At 44.2% G+C, this 22442-nt stretch overlaps 2 protein-coding genes across 17 annotated transcripts in view; one reads left to right on the top strand and one right to left on the bottom strand.

Annotated features, from left to right (window-relative positions):
• TMEM243 (transmembrane protein 243) overlaps positions 1-16810 on the top strand; it is a 45780-nt gene extending 28970 nt beyond the window's left edge. For 5 of the 6 annotated variants that reach the window (XM_053253799.1, XM_053253804.1, XM_053253798.1 and 2 more), the window contains 3 exons: positions 11891-11941; positions 14233-14337; positions 16299-16810. In XM_053253799.1, the coding sequence (XP_053109774.1) occupies positions 11891-11941; positions 14233-14337; positions 16299-16421 (279 nt within the window). In that variant the 3' untranslated portion in view covers positions 16422-16810. The remainder of the gene's footprint in view (positions 1-11890; positions 11942-14232; positions 14338-16298) is intronic. The other variant, XM_053253805.1, reaches the window with a different exon arrangement.
• Positions 1-22442, bottom strand: part of DMTF1 (cyclin D binding myb like transcription factor 1) — a 90592-nt gene that overhangs the window by 6959 nt on the left and 61191 nt on the right. For 7 of the 11 annotated variants that reach the window (XM_053253786.1, XM_053253792.1, XM_053253793.1 and 4 more), the window contains 4 exons: positions 21993-22370; positions 19002-19146; positions 17815-17909; positions 1679-3525 (listed from right to left, as the gene is read on the bottom strand). In XM_053253786.1, coding sequence (XP_053109761.1) covers positions 3493-3525; positions 17815-17909; positions 19002-19146; positions 21993-22370 — 651 coding nt within the window. In that variant the 3' untranslated portion in view covers positions 1679-3492. Of the gene's footprint in view, positions 1-1678; positions 3526-13456; positions 17910-19001; positions 19147-21992; positions 22371-22442 lie in introns of those variants that run through there. The other 4 variants (XM_053253787.1, XM_053253788.1, XM_053253791.1 and 1 more) reach the window with 4 other exon arrangements.

The raw sequence follows: 22442 nt of genomic DNA, 5'->3' as shown, positions 1-22442 counted from the left end.
CTGGAGGGCTTGCATGGGCTCTACAGAGCCTGGGCCCCAGCCCCTTTGCGTGTAATGTCTCATGGGCGGACCATGGGCCACCACTCCGCTGACTTACACCACTGGTTAAAAGTTGGGATGTGCCCAAAGTGCAATTCAAACACTTGGACGCGGCCCAGGGGAGCTTTAAGAAAGAGGAGAGCAGGTCCTTTACCTGCTCTCCACCACCCCATGCAGCTTCTTGCTGGGGTGGCACTTGGCCCAAGTATCTCCGCATGATGCCAGTATGCACATGCCATCTGTTGTGTTGCCTTGTTCAACCTTCTCTGGATGAGGATGTGTGAAGCTAGGATATGAGTCATTGCGGTGACCCAATCAATGGTGAATAGTTGCTGGACTGGAAGGGGGCATAAAATTCCCCAGCCTTCAAAAACTCCATCAAGCCAAATATAGATTCAAAATGTCTAACGTACCATCTTTGCACTTCTTCGAGTATCCACCTCAGATGTGCATCGCTTGAAACTTCATCAACTCGTGTTTTTGTTCTGGTCTTCGAGGCTTGTTTGTATCCAAATGTACTGTGTTTATCCTGTGAGAATTACCTTAATTATTTCATTTTGTGAGTTGTCTTTAATTGTTTTTATTCTGTGAAAGTGTTTGGGTTTTTTATTTTTATATTGTAATTTGGATTGTATACACTGCCTAGAGATGTATATAAATATGATAGATGTGCAAAGCAGAATGATTGTGCTGGGTGGAGCTAATGCACGTTTGAAGAGATCACAAAATGTCGTGATGCAAATAGCAGACAAAATTTTCCTCTGCTTCTGTGACTTGCCCCCAAACTATCTTGGCACATAGGCAAAGACTTTGTTGTATCTTCATGGTCTCTGAGACCTCCACTTGTGCACATGCTTCACTGCATTAGGCTGCTTGTTGGCTAATGCAGTCTTCCTTCTCAGATCTGTGTTAACTCGTGGCTCTGCTTGCTTTGTGTATTTTATGATCCAGCTTGTTTCCTTTTCCAGGGTGGGTAGGTAGCAATCCGGATGGTGTACCTCTTGACACTCCAAACCAGACTCTGCCCACCTTCCCTGTAGTGTGCCCTGCCAGGTGCATGTCAGCACCCTACTAGTGTTCCAATTTTCTTCATCTCTGTGTGGAATCACGACAGTGTGCGCACACATGCATTCAGAGTGAGACCTTCCTGATTAAATCTAAGCAGTATCTAAAATAAACTGAGCAGACTTTTTAACAAAACCCCTTGTGTGCATGTGAACATGTGCATACCTTAGAAGGAACACTGCTCCCCACCCTTACCCCTGTCTTTAAAGAAACGAGAGCATTGCCAAGCCCCTAGTGAGCTGCTAAATATTTCTGAGGATTGTGTTTGGCTTGGTGGGCCATGAGTCTAAGCTGGCAGACCTGGCTTAGGCTTTCTGTAAGAGCCAGAGTTCATACTTGCAAGCACCACTTGGAGTGGTGAAACTATAGGAGAACCATAGGAGTTCTGAAACTATTCATCTTGATCTTCCTGCAGGAGAGACCATTCCCTTGCTTGGAATGGATGAGTTAGCAAGAGGCAGGCAGCCTTCTGTTGGTGCGATGGGGACCGTGTTCAAACAGGTGCCATTTCAGGTTTTTGGGGAAGGTCACATTTTGGCAATACCCACAGAAACTGGAACCAAGAATACAATACCTGCTAACTGGGCAAAGAGGCACCTTTTTAACATGGTGATTCTCTTTATTTCGCAGGCGGAGAGTAACTGGCCCTATCCACCCCCAGCACAGTACCTCCAGTGACTGTTGCTGGTGTCTTATCTTACATTTCTTTTAGATTGTGAGCCATTCTGCAATAAAAAAGAGAAGCAGTAGTGAATTGAACTTTTGTTGTAGTGGCTTTCTTATAAAGATTTCAGCTATGCTAGCAAACCGGGCAACTTCCCCTCACTCGTCTGTGTTTGCAGATGGGGAAAGCAAACAGATTTTTTGCCTCTAGCATGCATACCTAGCACACAGGCCCATTTTAAGCCTCTTTCTCTGCCCTGGTCTAAACCGAGACTGTAAGCTCTTTGAGGCAGGAAGCTATCCCTTGCTTATTACTCAGTAAAGCACCACATATGCTAATGACCCGATGTGCAGAACAAATGCATATTTAACAATAGTGTGTCTGAACCAGTGAGCTGGACAGAGGACTGCATTATCCTGAGGAAGAACGGCATTTGGTCTGAAACGGGGAAGTGCAGCCAGGTGGCGTTGGTATGGAGCTGCTATTTTAGCACCTGTGCCCTCCAGAGGGGGGGGCGCTGTGTGCACACAGTCAATATGATTTGCTCAATTACTGTAGCAAATTGCCATGCTGGCGGGATGGTGCCCCTTGTTGTAAGCACCTTTGGGATACAAGTGCAACATCAGTCAACACCTCATTAAGGAGAGGAGAGCAGTTCTTGTGGTAGCAAGCAAGCATGGCTTGTCCCTGTAGGTAAGCAGGGTCTGCCCTGGTTGCATATGAATGGGAGACTTGATGTGTGAGCACTGTAAGATATTCCCCTCAGGGGATGGAGCTGCTCTGGGAAGAGCAGAAGGTTTCAGGTTCCCTCCCTGGCTTCTCCAAGATAGGGCTGAGAGAGATTCCTGCCTGCAACCTTGGAGAAGCTGCTGCCAGTCTGTGAAGACAATACTGAGCTAGATGGACCAGTGGTCTGACTCAGTATATGGCAGTTTCCTATGTTCCTATCAGTCCCAGCTTCTTCAGGCCCTTCTGTGGCAACTGCTGGCTAGTCTGAACAGAACTCTGAAAATGAGTTATCTGGCACCTTGAATGTGAATTGTTTTATTTTTGTGGCATGATCCTTCCTAGGCATGAAAAAGGTATCTTGACATGTGCAGTTTGAAGCCCTGCAAACATTCCTATCAGGCTTACCACATGTCACATCTAAAGTAAGACGTGACCTAAAGTAATGCTTTGCTTTAGGTCTGCTCAACTTTGCCTCCCAGCTGAGTTTAGACTACAACTCCCATAATCTCCAGCTACAGTGGTCAGTAGATGGGGATGATGGGATTTGTAGGCCAACATCTGCAGGAGGGCCAAAGCTGAGCAGGCCTGCTTTAAGATGTGCTGCTGAGTTCTGTGTAGCTGCCGCCTGTGCTACTCAGCACTATTGACTGCACTACAGTCAAGCCTCAGGGTTCTAATGAAAGCCTCCCTTGTACTTCTCCAAAGTGGTATACAAGTTGCTTTCTGTCGTTTCTGATATGAAATGCATGTTGATAACTTGTAAACAGCTTGTGCTCTTCCTCACTCACTGTGCCTCCACCATTGCCACAGTTCTCAGTTGATACATTTAGGGCAACATCACTGATGCTTACAGTTGAAGTGTATGAAAAGTTGCTAGTGGACAGATTCCTGATAGCTGTTTTGAGTTCTGGCCTCTGCTACATACAATATTGTCATTCTTGCTGTATTTAATTGTAAGAGAAGGAGCCATCTTCAACCCATAGACCACTTTTTCTTCAGGTGTCGGGCTGGGGCTGTGCATAGAATGGCTGCAGAAGGGCAAAGAAAGTATAGTTAGAGCTAATTCTCAATGGAAGGCTGCCAGATCTCATTTAATGCTATGACAACTGATCCTAATCCCATTCTGGGCCCGATTACAGCTGGGCAGGCCAGCTTGTGTCTTATTTGCATTATCTAGCTTGTTTTCCTCTAAAGCTTACTATTGCTAATTCCCTCACTAACTTAATATGCAGGCTGCTATTTAACACACTTCCTGGTATATGTTTTCCCTCTGCCGAGCTCTCTGTAGAAGGTTTAAAATACTTTGGTTTCAGGGTTTGTCACTGACTGGGGAAAGAAGTCTGGAACCAGCAGAACATTTGGGGAGGCAAAAAGCAGGTCTTGGTAGTATCCGTGTGCTATACCCATGTATAGTTTTTATGCTTGTATTTTATAGATTTTAAATTTGGTTTGACTTTTGTAAGCCGCCTTGAGATTGTTTTTAATGAAAGGCGGTATATAAATTCAACAATCAATCAATCAATCAATCCGGGTGCTAGGACCCAATGAAAGGGCCTTTTCGGTTGCTGCCCCACTTCTTTGGAACTCTCTTCCCCTTCAGATTTGTTTAGCCCCTTCCTTACTGATTTTCAAATCTCTATTGAAGACTTTTCTTTTTCAGCAGGCTTTTGCCCTGTAGTTTACTTATTTCTTTTTTGTTAGTTACTTTAGCTTTTTATTTTAGAATGTAATTTTTAATGTTGTCTTGTTTTGCATGTTTTTGTGCACCGCCCGGAGTCTGCAGAGTGGGCGGTATATTAAATGTTTCTAATAAAATAAAAATAAATAAATATCCTGTTCCAAGATAAAGCGTGCGGACAGCAAACACTACAGTTGTTCCTATTTACTAGGGACAATCCCAACTTTCCCCGGTACCCATTCCTGAAAAATAACTCTTTTTTGCCTTTAGGAAGAGCATCTCTTAAATGGCAATGCAAGTTGCTATTGTTACCATCTCTTCCACCCCAGTTCTTAAAAGTGAAACCTGAGGGGGAGAGGGCAGGTGCATTTTGTGTCTCGTGCTTGCACATTTATTTATTTATTTATTTATTTTTGCATTTATATACCGCCTTTCATTAAAAAGATAACCCCAAGGCGGTTTACAAAAGTTAAAAACATACAATAAAAACAATTAAAACATCATGTTAAAAGTACAAAAACATATACAAACAGGCATAAAAACAACACAACAAATACAACAAATAGAAACACAGAGAAGCCGCAGTAGAAAACAATCATGTAAAAGCCTGGGTAAAAAGCCAAGTCTTTAAAAGCTTTCTAAAAGCCACGATGGAGTCCGAGGAACGAATGGCCACTGGGAGAGCATTCCAGAGTCTGGGGGCAGAAACAGAGAAGGCCCTGTCCCGAGTGCACGACAACCGGGCCTCCCTCATTGTCGGCACCCAGAGCAGGGCCCCCTCAGATGTCCTCGTCCAGCGGGCAGCAACCCTTGGGAGCAGGCGGTCCCTCAAATACCCTGGGCCCAAACCGTTTAGGGCTTTAAAGGTCAAAACCAGCACCTTGAATTGGACCCGGAAATGAACCGGCAGCCAGTGCAGCTCTTTCAAAATGGGGGTGATATGTTCCCAACGGGCAGCTCTGGATAAAACCCTCGCTGCCGCGTTTTGCACTAGCTGCAGTTTCCGGATATTCTTCAAGGGCAGCCCCACGTAGAGCGCGTTACAGTAATCCAGCCGCGACGTGACTAAGGCGTGGGTAACCGTGGCCAGATCTGCCTTCTCGAGAAAGGGACGCAGCTGGCGCACCAGCCGAAGCCGTGCAAAGGCACCCCTGGCCACCGCCTCCACCTGAGCCTCCAAAAGCAGAGCCGGGTCCAGTAGTTCCCCCAAGCTGCGTACTTGCTCCTTCAAGGGGAGTGCAACCCCATCCAGAACCGGTAAAATCTCCTCATCCCGATTGGCTCTCCTACTGACCAACAGTACCTCCGTCTTATCCGGATTCAGTTTCAGTTTGTTAGCCCACATCCAACCCATCACGGCCTCCAACCCCCGATTCAGGACATCCACCGCCTCCCTAGGATCAGATGACAAGGAGAGATAGAGCTGAGTGTCATCCGCATATTGCTGACAACTCAGTCCAAATCTCCGGATGACCTCTCCCAGCGGCTTCATGTAGATGTTAAACAGCATGGGGGACAAGACCGATCCTTGCGGGACCCCACAGGCCAACGGCCATGGGGCCGAGCAGTAGTCCCCCAGCACCACCTTCTGAACCCTCCCCTCAAGAAAGGACCGGAACCACTGCAACGCAGTGCCTCCGATTCCCATACTCGAGAGGCGGCCCAGAAGGATACCATGCTCGATGGTATCGAACGCCGCCGAGAGGTCCAGCAGAACCAACAGGGACGCACTCCCCCTGTCTAGTTCCCGGCGTAGGTCATCCACTAGAGCGACCAAGGCAGTCTCAGTCCCATACCCGGGGCGGAAGCCAGATTGAAAAGGGTCCAGATAATCCGTATCATCCAAGACCCTCTGCAGCTGGGACGCCACCACACGCTCTATCACCTTGCCCAGAAAGGGGAGGTTAGACACAGGTCTATAGTTGTCCAGGTTGGAGGGATCAAGGGAGGGCTTTTTTAATAGAGGTCTTACCACCGCCTCCTTGAGGCACGATGGCATCCTGCCCTCCCTTAACGAAGCATTAATGATCACCTCCAGCCATCTACCTGTCCCCTCCCTGGCAGCTTTTATTAGCCATGAAGGGCAAGGGTCAAGAGCGCACGAAGTCGCCCGCACACTGCCCAGGATCTTGTCCACATCCTCAGGCCGCACCAACCGAAAAGAATCCAACACAACGGGACCAGATGGTACCAGAGGCACGTCTGCCAGAACTGCCAAAACTCTGGAGTCCAGGTCAGCACGGATGCAAGCGACTTTATCTGCAAAGCAACAGGCAAACCGATCACAAAGAGCCGTAGATGACTCCTCCCCCATTGTCCGGGGGGATGTGTGGAGCAATGTTTTCACCACACAAAACAGCTCTGTTTGCCTGCACTGAGCAGATGCAATGGAGGCGGAGAAAAAACATTTCTTCGCCGCCCCCACCGCCACGGCATAGTCCCTAAAATGGGCTCTAGCCCGTGTTCGATCGGATTCGTGACGACTCTTCCTCCAGCGTCGCTCCAGCCGTCGTCCGAGTTGCTTCATCGCCCTAAGCTCCGAGGAAAACCAAGGAGCAGAACGGGTTCCACCAAGCCGGAGAGGGCGCTTGGGGGCAACCGTGTCAACAGCCCTGGCCATCTCTCCATTCCAGAGATCAACCAAGGCCTCGACAGGGTCACCAGCTCTGGACACTGGAAACTCCCCGAGGGCTGTCTGAAATCCAAGCGGATCCATAAGCCTCCGGGGGCGGACCATCTTAATCGGCCCACCACCCCTGCAGAGGGCAGACGGAGCAGTCAAACTAAACCCCACCAGGTGATGATCTGTCCATGACAAGGGAGTGATCTCAAATTCCCCCACCTCCAGATCATTTATTTCCCGATCGGCAAAAACCAGATCCAGAGTGTGTCCCGCCACGTGGGTAGGGCCCGATACCAACTGAGACAGGCCCATGGTTGCCATGGAGGCCATGAAATCCTGAGCCGCACCCACTAAGGGGACCTCAGCGTGGACATTGAAGTCCCCCAAGACAATAAGCCTGGGGGAACCCAAGGCCACCTCCGAGACCACCCCCGCCAGCTCAGGTAGGGAGACTGAAGTGCAGCGGGGTGGTCGGTACACCAGCAGAATCCCCAGCCTATCTTGGAGGCCCACCCTCAAGGACAAACACTCGAAATTCTGAGATTGCCTGACCGGGCACCTGGAAACGGGGAGGGTCTCTCGAAAGATGACCGCAACGCCTCCTCCCCGACCCTCAAGGCGGGGCTGCTGCACGATCTGGAAACCTGGAGGACAAAGCTGAGAGAGACCAACCCCGCCCAGCGCATCCAACCAGGTCTCCGTCACGCATACCAGGTCAGCACGCTCATCCACAATCAAATCGTGGATGAGAGATGTTTTTGCGTTAACTGACCTGGCATTTAGCAGCAGCACCCTAATCCTCGAAGGAGTGTTCACAGAGCTCCCTAGGGTCAGAGGGTTGGGGGAAGGGCTGGAAAAAGGAACAGGCCTCAATTGCCTGGACCGTTTTCCCCTGTAACGGCCTGCCCAACTCCCACCGCCATACCTCCCTCTGCCCGCTACCCGTGATATTGCCGCCCCCACTCCAGACCCACTTTTTTGCTCTCCCAGACACATCTCCCCAGACTATTCCACCACGGCTACTTGGCTTAATTTAAAACCAAGACCAGACTCATACAGTCCCTGCTGACTTCTTGCTTGGTGGAAGATGGATCGTCAAGGCAGGAGGAAAAGGTCTTCAGGGCTCCAGGCAGCTCGCCCCACGGCTGAGAGCCACAAGGACGAGAGCCCTTGTGCTCTCGCCCTTTGGCTCACGCCCCTGGCCCAGCCCCAGCTTTAAAGCCACAGAGGCTGAGGGTAGATGGCACACACCTGGAGAAAGAGGTGGGGCAGAAGCCCAAACACAGTCACTGCCCTGCCAAGATGTTCCCTCTTCCCTTCCTCAGTCCCTGGCCCAGCCCCAGCTTTAAAGCCACAGAGGCTGAGGGTAGATGGCACACACCTGGAGAAAGAGGTGGGGCAGAAGCCCAAACACAGTCACTGCCCTGCCAAGATGTTCCCTCTTCCCTTCCTCAGTCCCTGGCCCAGCCCCAGCTTTAAAGCCACAGAGGCTGAGGGTAGATGGCACACACCTGGAGAAAGAGGTGGGGCAGAAGCCCAAACACAGTCACTGCCCTGCCAAGATGTTCCCTCTTCCCCCCACATGGATAAAGTTGTATGAGCACAAACTACACCAAGTGCACAACCTGACTTCACCCACTGCTGCTTGTGAGGTTGCTTTTAAGGAGTTTATAGCATATTGTAGAACTCCAGTTTTCTACTGAATCTGCAAACTTGTAAGAGCAAATGCACAAGTCAGTGCAGGGCAGGCTGTTGTAGAGCAAATTAATTCAGTGCATAATAAATGGAATTTTGAACTCAGGTAGTCATCCTTGGTGTGAAGATAGATGTGTTTTTACAAGTACTAAAGTGTCCCTCTTCTCACCTGGTGAAATGTAAAGGGAATGATGAGGCACACTTTATATAAATGAGATCATGCTTGCAACCCAGTTCATTCTTATTGTAAGTGCTGGAAGTGGTGGGATCTACTTCTGAGTTGGACAAGATGAGGATTTACATTGCTTAGACTTCACTAGAGGACCTTTACCCAGACTAGGTAGCTGCTAAAGCTTCTTATCTGAAATCAGCCACTTTTTGATTTCGCCCCCAAATCTTACACAAGTGTAAAATCTGTGATTCAGAAAAAGATGTTTTTTAAAAATGACAATGGAAGCTCCTAGATCCATAGTTTATTTGTACATGATAAAGGCCAACCCCATGCTCTGAATTACTATTCAGTGGGCTGCTGCCTATTCATAAGAACAACCCTGTTGGATCAGGCCCAAGGCCTATCTAGTCCAGCATGCTGTTTCACGCAGTGGCCCACCAGAAGCCTCTGGGTAGCCCACGGGCAAGAGCTGAGGGCATGCCCTCTCTCCTGCTGTTGCTCCCCTGCAGCTGGTATTTAGAGACATCTTACCTCTAAGGCTGTAGGTGGCCTGTAGCCATTGATAGATCTGTCCTCCATGAAGTCTTAAGTCCCTTTTTAAAGTCATCTAGGCTGGTGGCCATCACCACATCCCATGGCAGAGAATTACATAGACTATACTGGCACAATAGCTAGTATAGTTAAGCTGGAGCGTGTTTTCAGCATCTCACCATTATAAAACCTAAACTTTCTATTGCTTATAAAATCAAAACCATTTGTCTTATCTGTCTGGCAATCAGCAGGCAGACATTCAGTAGGTGACGAGACACCTCCCCTGCAAATTTGGTGAAGATCCATTGGGAAATGGCTTGGATAGAGCAGTTTAAAGTTTTTTCTCTTTTGAACAGGGGTTTTAAAGGGTTGGTGACATTTTTTCGCACTGAGAAAGTGCTATTTAAATGATTTTGTCTATTTGCATAGTTTTAGCCTTTAGACTGCATGCCAGAAAAGTGTATTTTGTATATCCCCCTGGGACCCAATTAATTTTACAATTGATCCACAAAGTTGGATTTTAAGAGGCAGAAAAATGGATTTTTTTTAGTGCAAGCAGTCTGTGCAATAGCAAGTTTGAGGTTACATTGCCGCCCACAATAAACATGGCAGCTGACTCGTTGTCCTGACCCTGCTGCCACCACTCCCGCCCCCCGGGCTCTGGTGCTATGTTCTCTCTAATTTTTTTTCATTTGTGTGCAGAATCAGTTTTGTTCTGAGAGGCAGTAAGACACTGTGTCTACACATGGGTTCAGAGTGGGATCTTGCTGATTCAACTTGAGCAGGATCTAAAATTAACTGAGCAGGCTCCGTGAAGGCCATCTGAGCCCTGAGGGTGGGGCAGCCGGCAGAGAATGCTGGGTGCCAAGACGTGGAGCGTGATGGAGTAGGTGAGGGTTTTTTGGGTGGGTGTGTCTGTGCTGGTGAGTGTGAGTGGCTACATCACATCACTGAATTGACTAATTCCATTTAATTGTGTGTTTTCAGGCAATTGGGGGTGGGGGAGTGTGACTTCATCTTAGTCAAAGGTTTTATAAAGTTTTTGGAGTTCAGCATCAGGAAGTTTTACTTTGTGGTTTGTGTAAGCTCTACCCTATAGTGTCTAATAATATTTTCCTTCTAAAAATGCCAGGAAATTCAGTAATCAAAAACCCCTTTGGTTTAAGAGGAGTGTTAAGATGCTCTACATTTCCCCTCATGCCTTTAAAGAATGGAAACTGCAAGTCAAGGTGCCTATCTTAACTTCCACCCCATATCAGTTGTAAGGACTTTGTACGGTCTGGTATATGATATGGGTTTAAAAACGAGTCTCCATGCACCCACACTTCGGCTTACTCTTTCAGCTGGACATTGGGCTGGGGAGGGATACATCCAGGCAGACATTTAGCAGGTGCAGTTCCTTAATCACTTCCTAGAGATGCCCCTGATGATTTTCTGTCTGATGCATCTCTGATCCTTTTAGGGCATGAGTAAAATGCAAAGTAGCTTAACCCATTTTACACCAAAGGTTTTTGGATTACTGATTATGCACTGTGTGAAAAAGTACTTCCTTTTGTCAGTCCAAAATTTCCTGGCCACCAGTTTCGTTAGATAACCCCCTGGTTCTAGTATTGTGTGAGAGAAATTTCTCTCTCTCCTCCATGCATAGTTTTACACCTCTCATGTCTCCCTGTAGTAGTCTGTCTTCCAAACTAAAAAGCCCCAGATTCTGTAGCCTTCCCTCATGAGGAAAGCGCTCCAGGCCCGATCATCTTGGCCTGATCATCATCTGTCTGCACCTTTTCCAGTTCTACAACATTCTCCTTAAGAAATGGCCAACAGTCACCATTGCTTGACTACTGAAAGTAATGGGATGTGCAGAGACTATTGTGAGGGAGAGGGAAGAAGCAGTGCAAACACTTAGTGGCCCTACTGAAGAGGTTTGGCTGCTTGAAATGCAAATGGAGATGCACAATTTGGGATGTGAACTCTGCAAACTAACTGGCATCTTAGATTGGTGGTAGTTTGTCGCAGGGCTTTAAGGGACTGCACTGTAGTACTTGCTTGAAACCTAACTGGGATTCAAATCCTCACAAGTGTACTCGTGACCCTAGTGGACCTGGCTGCCTGCTAATTGGACAAACAAAAAAAGTAACCACTTAAGAAGGTTCGCTGGTCAGAACAGATACTTGTGTCTGTTCTGCTGGAGTGAAAAGCAGTAGCGGGTTTGATTACTAGAGTTATTTGGCTTGACGATCTGCTGGAGATGGTAATTTGTTAACAGGATGTGACTTTAAGGAAGGGCTCAGTCAAATATGCATGTACATACAGTTGCTCAGGAATTGACAGCTGTATGTGAGAACTGCCTTAACTGAAAAACACTGAACTTAAGGCAGTATCAGGTGATATGCAACTTCTGTCTGTGGCTTTTGATCAGTGATGACTTGTTCACAAGTGCATGCCATCACTTACCATAGCAGTCATCAAGTGACAAGCAAGTAGGTGTGAACCAGTCCTCTGTTTATAAATCACTTCTGTTGTTTGTCTATCAAGTACATGTAGACTAAAATCTTAGATAAAAACTGTGTGCTGAATGTAATGTTTGCCATCCAGCATACTTCTTACCGGATGCCAGCGCATTTCTGCTTGCTGTATCTGTTAGAAATAGCAGAATATTAAGGCTAAATGTAATAGTGTTTTTCCCCTTGCTTTCAGGATAGAGTAATCAATTTAGCTGTTGGCAGTGTAACATCCTTGCTGCTGATAGTAAGTATTCAACTTTGTCCAACTAGCTTATGCCAAAAGCCAAATCTTGACTATCACGGCTTATTAGGATTGCTTTGCCAGTGAGGCCAATTTCCACCTAGTTGAGTATTGTGGTTTCAATAGCAGCCAGCTCTATAATTTCTGGGCACACACAGGGAGGGCAGAAAGGTAATGGCTTCATCCCAGCATCTGATATTCTGAGCCACACTGCCTCTGTAGTATATGAAAATTCCATTTGGCTATTGTGGGTGATAGCTCTCTGCAGACCTATCCTTCATGGGCCTGTCAAATATTTTTCTCTTTAACTTACTAACTTTAAAACAGTTAGTAACTTTCACCACATGTTGCAGAGTGAATTCTGTAAGTTAATGATCCACTGTATGAAGCAATTCCTTTTCAGGCCTGAATCTGCTGCCAGTTGTAGGAACATTGTTGAATTATATTTATATCCTGCCTGATCAGAAACTTCAAATCATTGTAAGAGTTGATTGACAGTGGAACAGTCTGCCATTTGGGGGTGGGTGGGCTCTCTGAGAGGCTTGAGAGAAGCTGGTCAGCCATGTAGCAGGGATGTAGGGGGGTGCAAGGGATATACTTGTCCCCCCTTTACAAGTAAAGGGGAATTCCCTAGATGCGGGCGGGGGCATGGCGAAAAGGGAATATTTACCTTTAGTTTCCTGCTGCTGCGGCTGCCTCTGCTGTCCCCACTGATGGGAAACTAAAGGTAAAGATTCCCCTTTCAGTGTCCCCCCTTCTTAGTCTAGGGAATCCCCCTTTACTTGTCAAGGGAAATCCTAGCCAGATTTCTCTTGACAAGTATACACCCCTCCCCAGTCGGCCAGTGAGCTGCTTCTTTGAACCAGGGGGTGGTGTGGTTCGAATGAGGACCAGCACTCCCCTTTGGGGGTGCACGGAGCAGCAAGTTGGATGAGGAGGCACCCAGGATGCCTTCTGACTCTAACATTCTGATTGTATGAAGCTGCCTTATACTGGCCCACCTACACTGACAGGCAGCAACTCTTTCCTGCTACCCGAAATCCTTTCAACTAGCATGAGCTGTGGCCCCTCATTGATCCTAAGTTCTAATACTTGTATCTGTCTACACTACTTTTACAAGTTTCTGTTATGTTTCCCAACATCTTGATTAGCCCTCTTTTTCACTAAATGAAATGCTGCAGCTGTTCCTCATTGGGAAGATATTCTAACTTCTTGTTGGTTGTAGTTGTTTGTTCTGTCTAGGAAGTTAGTTGATTAAGTACCATCTTTAACAATTCAAATTTGTCTCTAACTCCTGCTGTTGTGCCAACGCCAAAATTGTGTTGTTAGATATGCCTGCATACATGTTTAAATATACAAAGGTGTTGGTGGTTTTTTAAAAGTAGGAGTTAAGTTTCTAAGCTAATGCAGTTTAGCTCATTATGAGCTGTCCAAATCACCTGCCTTCTTGGTTAAGATTCTTCGTTCCAAATAAGACCCCTCAAAAAAAAAAGAAAAGAAAAAAGAAAAGAAAACACAGCCTGGCCAAAACACTTTCTTTCTTTTTTGCATGGGATAAACTGCTGCAGTCAAAACACATGGCATACATTTGATTTTTGAGAAACATAAAAATGAGCCAGATGGTCAAAGGCTGAATGCGGGTTGCATCCTTGAACCATCACTATTACATAGGCTTAATGTGTGGTAAGCTGCAGTACAGACATATCCTGACTCCAGCCTGCTGTTGGAAGGTCTTGCCTGAAAACTATTAAAGTTGTTGGATGGTATGGAGGTTAGCAACATGCAGTTTTCATCCAGCATGCCAGACTCTCCATCTGTTGATGGCCGGAGCAAAGAACAGAAACAAACTAAATCTTTTATTCTGTTTAGAGGCCCTTGACACAATACAGAAAGTTAAGCTTTTGAGGGCACATTTTACTTTACTTTAGGTATAACCCAGACTTCTAAATAATCAGTCACATGGTTGCCTGTGGAGAATAAGAATTGCCTCCAAAAAAGCAGCTACTGAAGTTTTATGAAAGTTAAAAACGTTAAATTTAAATGGAGGAGGTATATCCATAATAGCAGATTAAGAGGAACTTTAAAAAATTGTGGTCCTCTTAATCATAGCCAACTACTTGAAGTGAAGGTATCTGTAAAAACTTTACATGATGTTTGTCTGGCTTACTTCATTATGATCTTGAATCCACATTTGGTTACCACTGCAAGTAGATAATCTTCTGAAGCACATAAGAGATTCCATCTATGGTTTCTGTGTGAAAATAATGCCTATTTCCATGCTTTCTTTTCTGTAGGTCACTCTAATCAGTGCTTTTGTCTTTCCTCAACTACCTCCAAAACCGGTGAATATATTTTTTGCTTTCTGCATCTCCTTGTGTAGTGTTTCGGCTGGCATTCTTGTAAGTATCGCTACACTTCCTGTGCTAAGACTTGTTGTTGAACAGTTCTTGCTCAAATTTGGGGGAGAAACAATACTCAGAAAAACACTGGAAAGTAAGATGAATTCTGAAGGATTTAACACACAAGATGTTTAGTAGCCTGCATAGCTAACAAACATTATTTTAATGAGTGCATAAAATTTGCTTCAAATTTAGAATACTTGGAAGTGGTAGCTTCTTAATTACAGGATTTCCGGTCTTCTTCCCTGGGGTAGAATAACCAGAGTTCTACAAATGTTTACTTGTTGTGGAGAGAATATTGCAAAGATCTATAGGAGAGGCAGAACATTAAGGGACAAATCCCACTGGAAAGTTCTCCTGTGCACAGAGTCCCACTGAGATAGTAGGGACGCTGCAGTGAATTGATGCATGCCAAATAGTGAGAGGCACTGCTACTGAAATACATGAAATTCAAACCCAGGTTCCTGTCTATGCTCTGGAGCTTGTCTGAAAAAGTCACTCATTATAAGAAACATAAAATGTTTCTCATTGCCACAAGCCCAGGCTGAAAGATTATTCATGAATACCTGCACTGTTGCCTTTTCTCAAGCTACATGGGAGACTGCATATAGCTTACAAAGAATAAGCCAGGAACTTTTAGTTCAGAACATAATACAATTGGGGGGGGGGTGCATGCAGGTGTGGTCAAAAGCAAATACAGTGAGATGACTTCTTGATTAAGGAGGCTGGCTCTTTTTTACTCCCGTGTGAAGCTTTCCCCTTGCTCTGTGATCTTAAAAAAATGACTACTTATGGTAGTTTCCCAGGAATGGAAATGGACACCCTGGCCCCCCAGACTCAAATACTGCAGATTTAGGAAAAGAAACTTAAGTTACAAAAAGGTAAATGTGGGCCTATTTCTGGAAAGATCAAATATGTATGTCTAAAGGTTAGGGACAGGAGGATCATTTTCATGTTTTTAATGTATAAGTAATACAAGGTATTCTTAGTAAACTTTCTAAAGAGAAATCCTGCTTGTGTAGTTCTTTAATTTGGCTGCTGGTTTATTTGGTCTTTGCCAAATAAACCATGCCATCCTGTGGTTAAAAAGAGAAGGGAAAACCCATCCGTATTGTAATGCTTTAGACCAGAGAACCTCCCAGTGGTGAGTCTTCAGCCCATAGTCACATGAGGGAGGTTATCCCAGGGAAGCAATCCTTAAAAAGCAAGGAAAACTATCTAGTCCCACAAGTGTGTGTGCATAATCTGATTTTGGTTTGGCAGGGCCAGGGAATTAAGATGAGGTATAGAGAAGGAAAAATCCTACTTGGCGAATTCTGGAAACCTGGGCCTTCAAACTGTCTAGATCAGGTTTTCTTAACCTTGGGCCCCCAGATGTTGTTGGACTACAACTCCCAGAATCCCCAGACAAGGCCTTTGTGGCTGGGAATTCTGAGAGCTGCAGTCCAACAACATCTGGGGGCCCAAGGTTAAGAAACCCTGGTCTAGATTTTCCCTCACCAGCCAAAATGACCTCACCAGCCATATGCCAAAATGAGCATATGCAACCCTCTTAGTCACAACCATCTTTCAGGTGCAAGGATGGTAAAACATTGTGTCCTCTTTGGGGCAGGTAGAGGCACACCTCCCTGTTTCTCATAGAGAGTCTTCCTCCATATAGTGCAATTAAGGGCCCCTTCAGCTATTACTGCTGGAAGCATGGGTACTGCTTTCCCATGGCTGTTTCTCATGCTAGCACAGCCTGGTACCATCTGCAGGGTGGCTATAAAGCAATGTCCTTTCTCTATAATTGGAGGTCATTGACTTAGGGCTTCTTACTGTACTGTGGAAACATGGGGTGGCAGGGAGAAATTGGGGGAAGTAACTTCTGAACCACTATGGCAGCATTTGAAGGGGCCCTTAATAAACTTCAGTTTCTACTTACAATGCTAATCTAATGCAGGATTTTTCCCTTTCCTCAGATCTACTGGTATCGACAAGGAGACCTAGAGCCCAAATTTAGGAATCTAATTTACTACATCTTGTTTTCAATTATCATGTTATGTATATGTGCCAATCTCTACTTCCATGAAGTGGGTAAATGACTGTTACAGGACATACTTCAATGTGCATCAAGATGGTCTAAAGCCACCACCACAGGAAATGTTCTTACAAACATTTGGATCAAACTGATCCTAAAAGGAGATATCATCAGCTAAGGGTCAAACGGGTATTTGAGTTTTCAGATGTATACTTAATGGTCCTTCCTTCTGGTGGGGTGAAATATTGCCATATGTCATTTCTGCATTTTTGTGGGGGGAGAGCTACTAGTGCACTTAATGAACATTCCAATTATACACTTGTTTTTCAGAATGGCACGAGCTTTTCCCTTTTGGGGGAAAAATTGCATTTTTTACACTGTACAAAAACTGCAGCACTGCAAATGTCTGTACCACAGTATAAATAAAGGCATCCTACTGTTACAGAAAACAAATATGTTCTCATTTGTTTTTAAATTGAATACAGTTATTTCTGTTCCCTTCCTAAGCAACCATTGTTAATTATTTTTTCACATGAACAAAGCCACAGACAAACTGACTTCTGAGGAAGCTAATTACAGCAATAAATAACTTTTACATATATCTATCTATCTATCTATATCTCCTTGTATCTGGATTTGTCATCTTTCCCATCCCAGTTAGACTCTAAGCTCAGCTTAGTGTTTCTTTACATGTGAACAGGAACAGTCATTGCTAAGACCACTTGTAAAGGTATAATGTAAACAGCACTGTTGCCTGACCCCTACCACTGTGATACTGAATTCAGGTGTGGAGGTGGCTTTAGCTTTTGTAGCAGAGTAATATAGTTCTGAACAAGAGGTGGAAGGAGTGTCGGCACTAGCATCAATGTTAAGTTTATTGCATCCTAAGGGCTGTCAGGGGCTAACACATTTACCTTTCTTCTAAATTGGCTGTTGTGATGAAAGGATTAGAAGACTTAAAATTTCTAATTCCAGGGCTTAAAATTTCATCTTGTAATTCCAGGGCTACATCTATTGCCAGCAACAGATATATATTTTTTTAGTAACTGCCAAGATCACACTCTTAGAACTAGTAGTGTGTTATACTACTAAATACAACTGGAAAATAGACACTCTTTAATGCTACTCTCTGCTTTCGGTAGCTATTGACCTGAAAAAGGAATCCATCACACAATAAAAACAGTTTTCCTGTGTCCAAGCTCACACTTGTTGCTTCACTGTGTATCTAAATCCACTTTTCTCACTGTAAAAACCTGGTAACAGTCCCAAACAGCCTGCTAAAAAGCAAACATCTGGGGCTTGGACTGTGTAACCATTTTAAAGCATGATATCAGCATGCTTCTATGGCCAGCAAAAGCAGATTGAAGAAGCTCTCTCTGAGAATGCTTTGAACAGGTAGGTGTTGGGAGCTAGACAGCTGTTTTGTGATAGATGGGGCATATTTAGTGACAGCTCACTAAGTCTTCAACATCCTTGGAGCCTTCAGAATCAGGACTGTCCAAAGAGGAGCCAATAATATGAGAGTTCTCTCCATGGTGTTGCAATATAGGATCTGAAATGAGAGATACATCATTTTGGAAGAATTATAATTTCACAAGCAATTAATGTGTATGTTGCTTAAATATTTACATACTAGCCAAAAGCCTGTGTAAAAAGACAGGGAATGTTTTTGTGTCTTGCTTCTCTCAACTCTGGTTGTTAGTCTCCTTTCCTTCCCTCCATTTCATTTTTCTTTCATTTTGGAAGTCATCTTCCTCCTCTGCACTTATTTCTCTAGACTTCAGCTTCTCTGTTTTCCCCCTTTCCAGTATTCCTTTGGCTGTTGGTGACAGTTCATTTTTGTCTTTCTCTGCTGGTGTAGGTCACCCATCGTGGGTTATCCCCACCCACATGCTGCAGAAGGCAGAACTATGCAAAACAGCAGCAATTTTTAACCACTGTTTGGAGAGTTAGTGTTTGAGTGTTAGTCAGCAGATGTGGCTGGTCAATGTAAGGATTGTGTAAAGGAAACCAGGTAGCAACATGAAACACAAACATAAAAGTGGAATGTTGCTGCCTTTCCAGGGGCCTTGCCCTCCATTGAAAATGACACTCGAGCTTCTGAGTATGCTGTCTTCTGCAGAGGGATGGAGTGTGTGTTAGGTCTAATTTTTCTAAACTTAATGTTGTGGAAGGTGCAGGGAAGTATGAGTTGTATGGCACAAACTTAAAAGTTTTATATACATTTTTGCAGTACAATGGTTAAGTGCAACAGCTCTAGGTTAAGGAGTCTCACTTAGGATCTTACCTCAACCATTAACTCATTAACATTTAAACATCTTAAATAACCTCTTTGCTCGGGTTGGGTGAGATTTTACCTAACACAAGCAGATTGCCTAAAGCTTTGTTCAAGCCACCTGCAAGATGGCATCGCATACATTTCCAGAAAAGATCATTAACAGAATTCCATTACAGAAAGGAAGACTGATAAAATTATACAATTTGTACCTTAGGAAGGCTGAGCCAGGGAAAAGGTGTGACCAGGTATGTGTGTTTGAAGAGAGACAGAAACTGACTCAAACAGAAGAAATTAAGCATTTGCTTTACAAAGTGTTTTCTCTCTCTGTCCCACAGGACAGTTTTGTCAAGTAGTTTCATTAGTTACCTGATAGTGTTGTTAGCGGCAAGACTGATTCACTGTCTATATCATCGGATGTCTGGATGAAGCCATGAGGAGAAGGTACAATGAGGACAGTTTCATCCATGGCAGACTGTTCAACTTGTTCTTCTGTTGTTGGAGAACCAAGGTCCTGTGTGAAAACACAATTTTTCCTGCTGAATACTGAACTGTCCACACTAGTGAATAACATGCACTTAATCTCTTGCTCTAGCATGTGCAGAAAATGGGAATTTCTTTACAGCTGTATGTCTTGCTGACAAACTTCTGAAATACAAAGAAGCTATCTAAATGTAAGAGTGAGAGCTGACTGAGGAAGAAGCTTGAGATCTCTCTCTCTCTTTTTAATGCTTTTATTAGTATTACAAGTGGAAACAGAAAGGTTACATCTCTGAGACTCCAACAAGACCAAACAAGCTTACATACAGGGTCTTATTCTTCAAAACCAAAACGAAGGAAAAATACAATAGTGTTCATTGAATCTAGAGGGTCCTAAACTAGGCATCAGACATCAGTAGTAATCAATAAAGAATCTTGAACCCCACAAGGGGAAATTAGAAAAGGTCTGTCCCAGCATGACTGATCATCCCACTATCAAATGGTCTGAAGAGGAGAGAGCCAACCCAACTATGATGTATAAAATAGATATGATACAATTATTTCAAACAAAGGGCAAGACATTTCCAATACTCTGTGATTTGAGCATCACAGACACGGAAAATGATATTAGGTATTATTAAGATTCTGTATTCTATAGGGAGGGGAATATAAGTTTCTTTGCTCTACTTTTGTCCTACTTCTGAATTAAGACCTTTATAAGTAATAATAAACAAAATTTATTGAAACTTTCAATAAGTGGGATAACTGAGTCTTGTATGTTAAATAACTTATATTAAACTTAAGTTTAATAAAGTATGTTTTGTAATGTGTTATTCTCCAATACTCAACAAAAGGAAATTTCGTAAACAAATCATGGATCTTCTAGCCTTTTCCATCCCAGCAATGTTAAATGAGAGATAATGTATTATCTTATATGTTAAGCTGCTGGCTGAAACAATCTAAAATGATCAAAGGTCATCCATGGTTCTAGCCAAACTGAAAGTGAATTCAAAGAATTTTAAATTCCTTGTTCTATCCAACCGGATAACCAGTTTACAATAGGAACCACAGCAGCAGATTTCACCAGCAAGGTGCTGTACAGTTCTCTTCCACATGAGTTTCAATGTTATAAATAACAGGTACAGGAATCTAAATAAAAATTGGTCCTACTAATAAGAGCTCAAACACAGATAGGTAATTTTAGGTGTACCTCAGATATGTCTCAAATATATCCTAATATACATTATTAAGAACACTTCAGTACTGTTTATATTGTGATATCAATGCAATAAAGGGGAAAGATCTCTCAGGCAAGACAAATGTTAGTTCTATATGTCTCTGCGTTGAAATCACACTCTAAATTGCATCAATCCCTTCATACTGGCTCTCTCCTCCAAAAACCATTCGGCTACCTCCTAAAGAGTCCGTGGGAGATTCAAAGAAGCTTGAGATCTCTCATTGTGTGCGTTACCTCTTGATCTCTCCCTGAGTAGAATACCAGAGTTCAAGCAATGTCTCAAACAGATTCTTAAAGGGCTTTAGCTATTAGTAAACCAAGGGCCAAACTACATCAGATGATGGTGATCTGATCAGACTAGTCTGTCTAAATGTCTGCAAACAGCAACCACTTGCTTCATGAGTCAAATTAGGCATGCTCTGCTGATTTGACTTCTGAAGGGTTAATTATGTGAGGGGCATTGCATATAATTTAATAGAGAATAAATCACTGTGATAATTCAAGAAATACTGTGTATAAAATCAGACTATTAGACTGGACTGTAGTGAACTGCCTGGATTGACTGGCAATAATCATCTAGTGTTTCAGGCAAGGGTCTCTCTGCTTTCCAACACAAGACCTTTTAACCATAGATGACGGACTACTGAATTTGGAGGTCTTCTACATTTACTGAATTTATACCCCATTCTAAAAGGAGCATGGGGTGGCTTACCAATGTTTCTTAGGCAGTCTTTTCTATCTAGGCATTGCTCATAGCCAAGACAGGCCAAACTAGATGTGCACCAACTTGTGTTGGTAAGTGCCTCTTTAGAAAAAATGCCACAAAGGATGGGATTGTTATTGGGACCGTGAAGGTGGTGAGTAAACAAAACCCTTTCCCATGGTATCAAATCCCTTTCTCCAAGTGGTTATATGCCCCTACGTAGCTATTTCCAGCAAACAGTTACTTTGGGGTGTGTATGTGGATCTTTTGTAGGAAAACAATGGGATGGGAAGTGGCTAATCTCTCCCCTGTGTACCATGAACATCCCTTCATGGTGTGTGTGGTTTTTTGGGCGGGGGAGAAGAGCACTATAAAATTCAGCTGAAGTAATAACATGAAGGGAAGGACACAATGACACATGAAGCCAGTAATATTGCTTTCCTAACTAGGTCAGGCCTGCTCAACTTTGCCCCCCCCCCGATGTTTTTGGACTACAACTCCCATAAATCCCCCGCCACAGTGGCCAATAGCCAGGGATTACAGGAGTTGTAGACCAACATCTTAGAAGGGCAGATGTTGAACAGCCCTGCTCTCGGTGGTTTTTCATAGGATAAATTGCACAAGCAATATCTGTATGAACAGGCCAAAAGATGAGGATCATCGCTCATCCATATTCTCATCCTCTTCTGAACTTTTTAATCATACATTATGCAGCCGTATACCAGGGCACATTCAACAAGGGCCTGCAACCAATAACAGCTCTCTGCACTCATGGCTGAACTATCTTAGGTATATACCTAAATGTGTGTGAAGTGAGCCTTGCCATACTCTAAACGTAGCAGAAGTAACTCTAGAAGCTGCTGCTTCTTAACTTGCATTGAGCTCCTCCTACATGCCAGGCTCTTCTCATGCTGTCAGAAATAGTTATGCTTTTTCTTACCTCGGAAACATAAGTGCCAGTTAAGTCAGACTGACAATCCTCCTCACGTTTGAGGTCTGTATCCAAAATCTCTTCTTCAGGTCTTACCATGACTCTGTCTATGAGCTCAGTGCTATTTCTGCCACTAAATTTGGAGTCATCTTCACTGTAAGTGGATTGTTCATCAACAGCCAGCTTGGGTTGGTGGATGTCGTCTGTGAAAGCATCGGTTTCAAGAGACGTTGGAGGGTCCACCAGTTCCACTGGCTGAATGTCTGAATCAACGGTAAGTTCTGCCTGAGTTACGGAGGGAGAAATTTCTTCTGCGGCAACAGTGCGAATTATGACACTTGGTGCATGCACGGTAACATTGTCACTTGTGTTCAGCAAGTGCTCTGGCTGTGAGAAAGAGGCACAAAATGAATAAGTACCTAATAGGTGTGGAATGTTAAACACAAGAGTTTTTGCTAC

Source organism: Hemicordylus capensis, chromosome 5 (assembly GCF_027244095.1).
Source record: "Hemicordylus capensis ecotype Gifberg chromosome 5, rHemCap1.1.pri, whole genome shotgun sequence".
In the NCBI taxonomy this organism is placed as follows: domain Eukaryota; kingdom Metazoa; phylum Chordata; class Lepidosauria; order Squamata; family Cordylidae; genus Hemicordylus; species Hemicordylus capensis.
The sequence above is the reverse complement of the archived record's forward strand: the minus strand, read 5'-3'. Positions and strand labels throughout refer to the sequence as shown.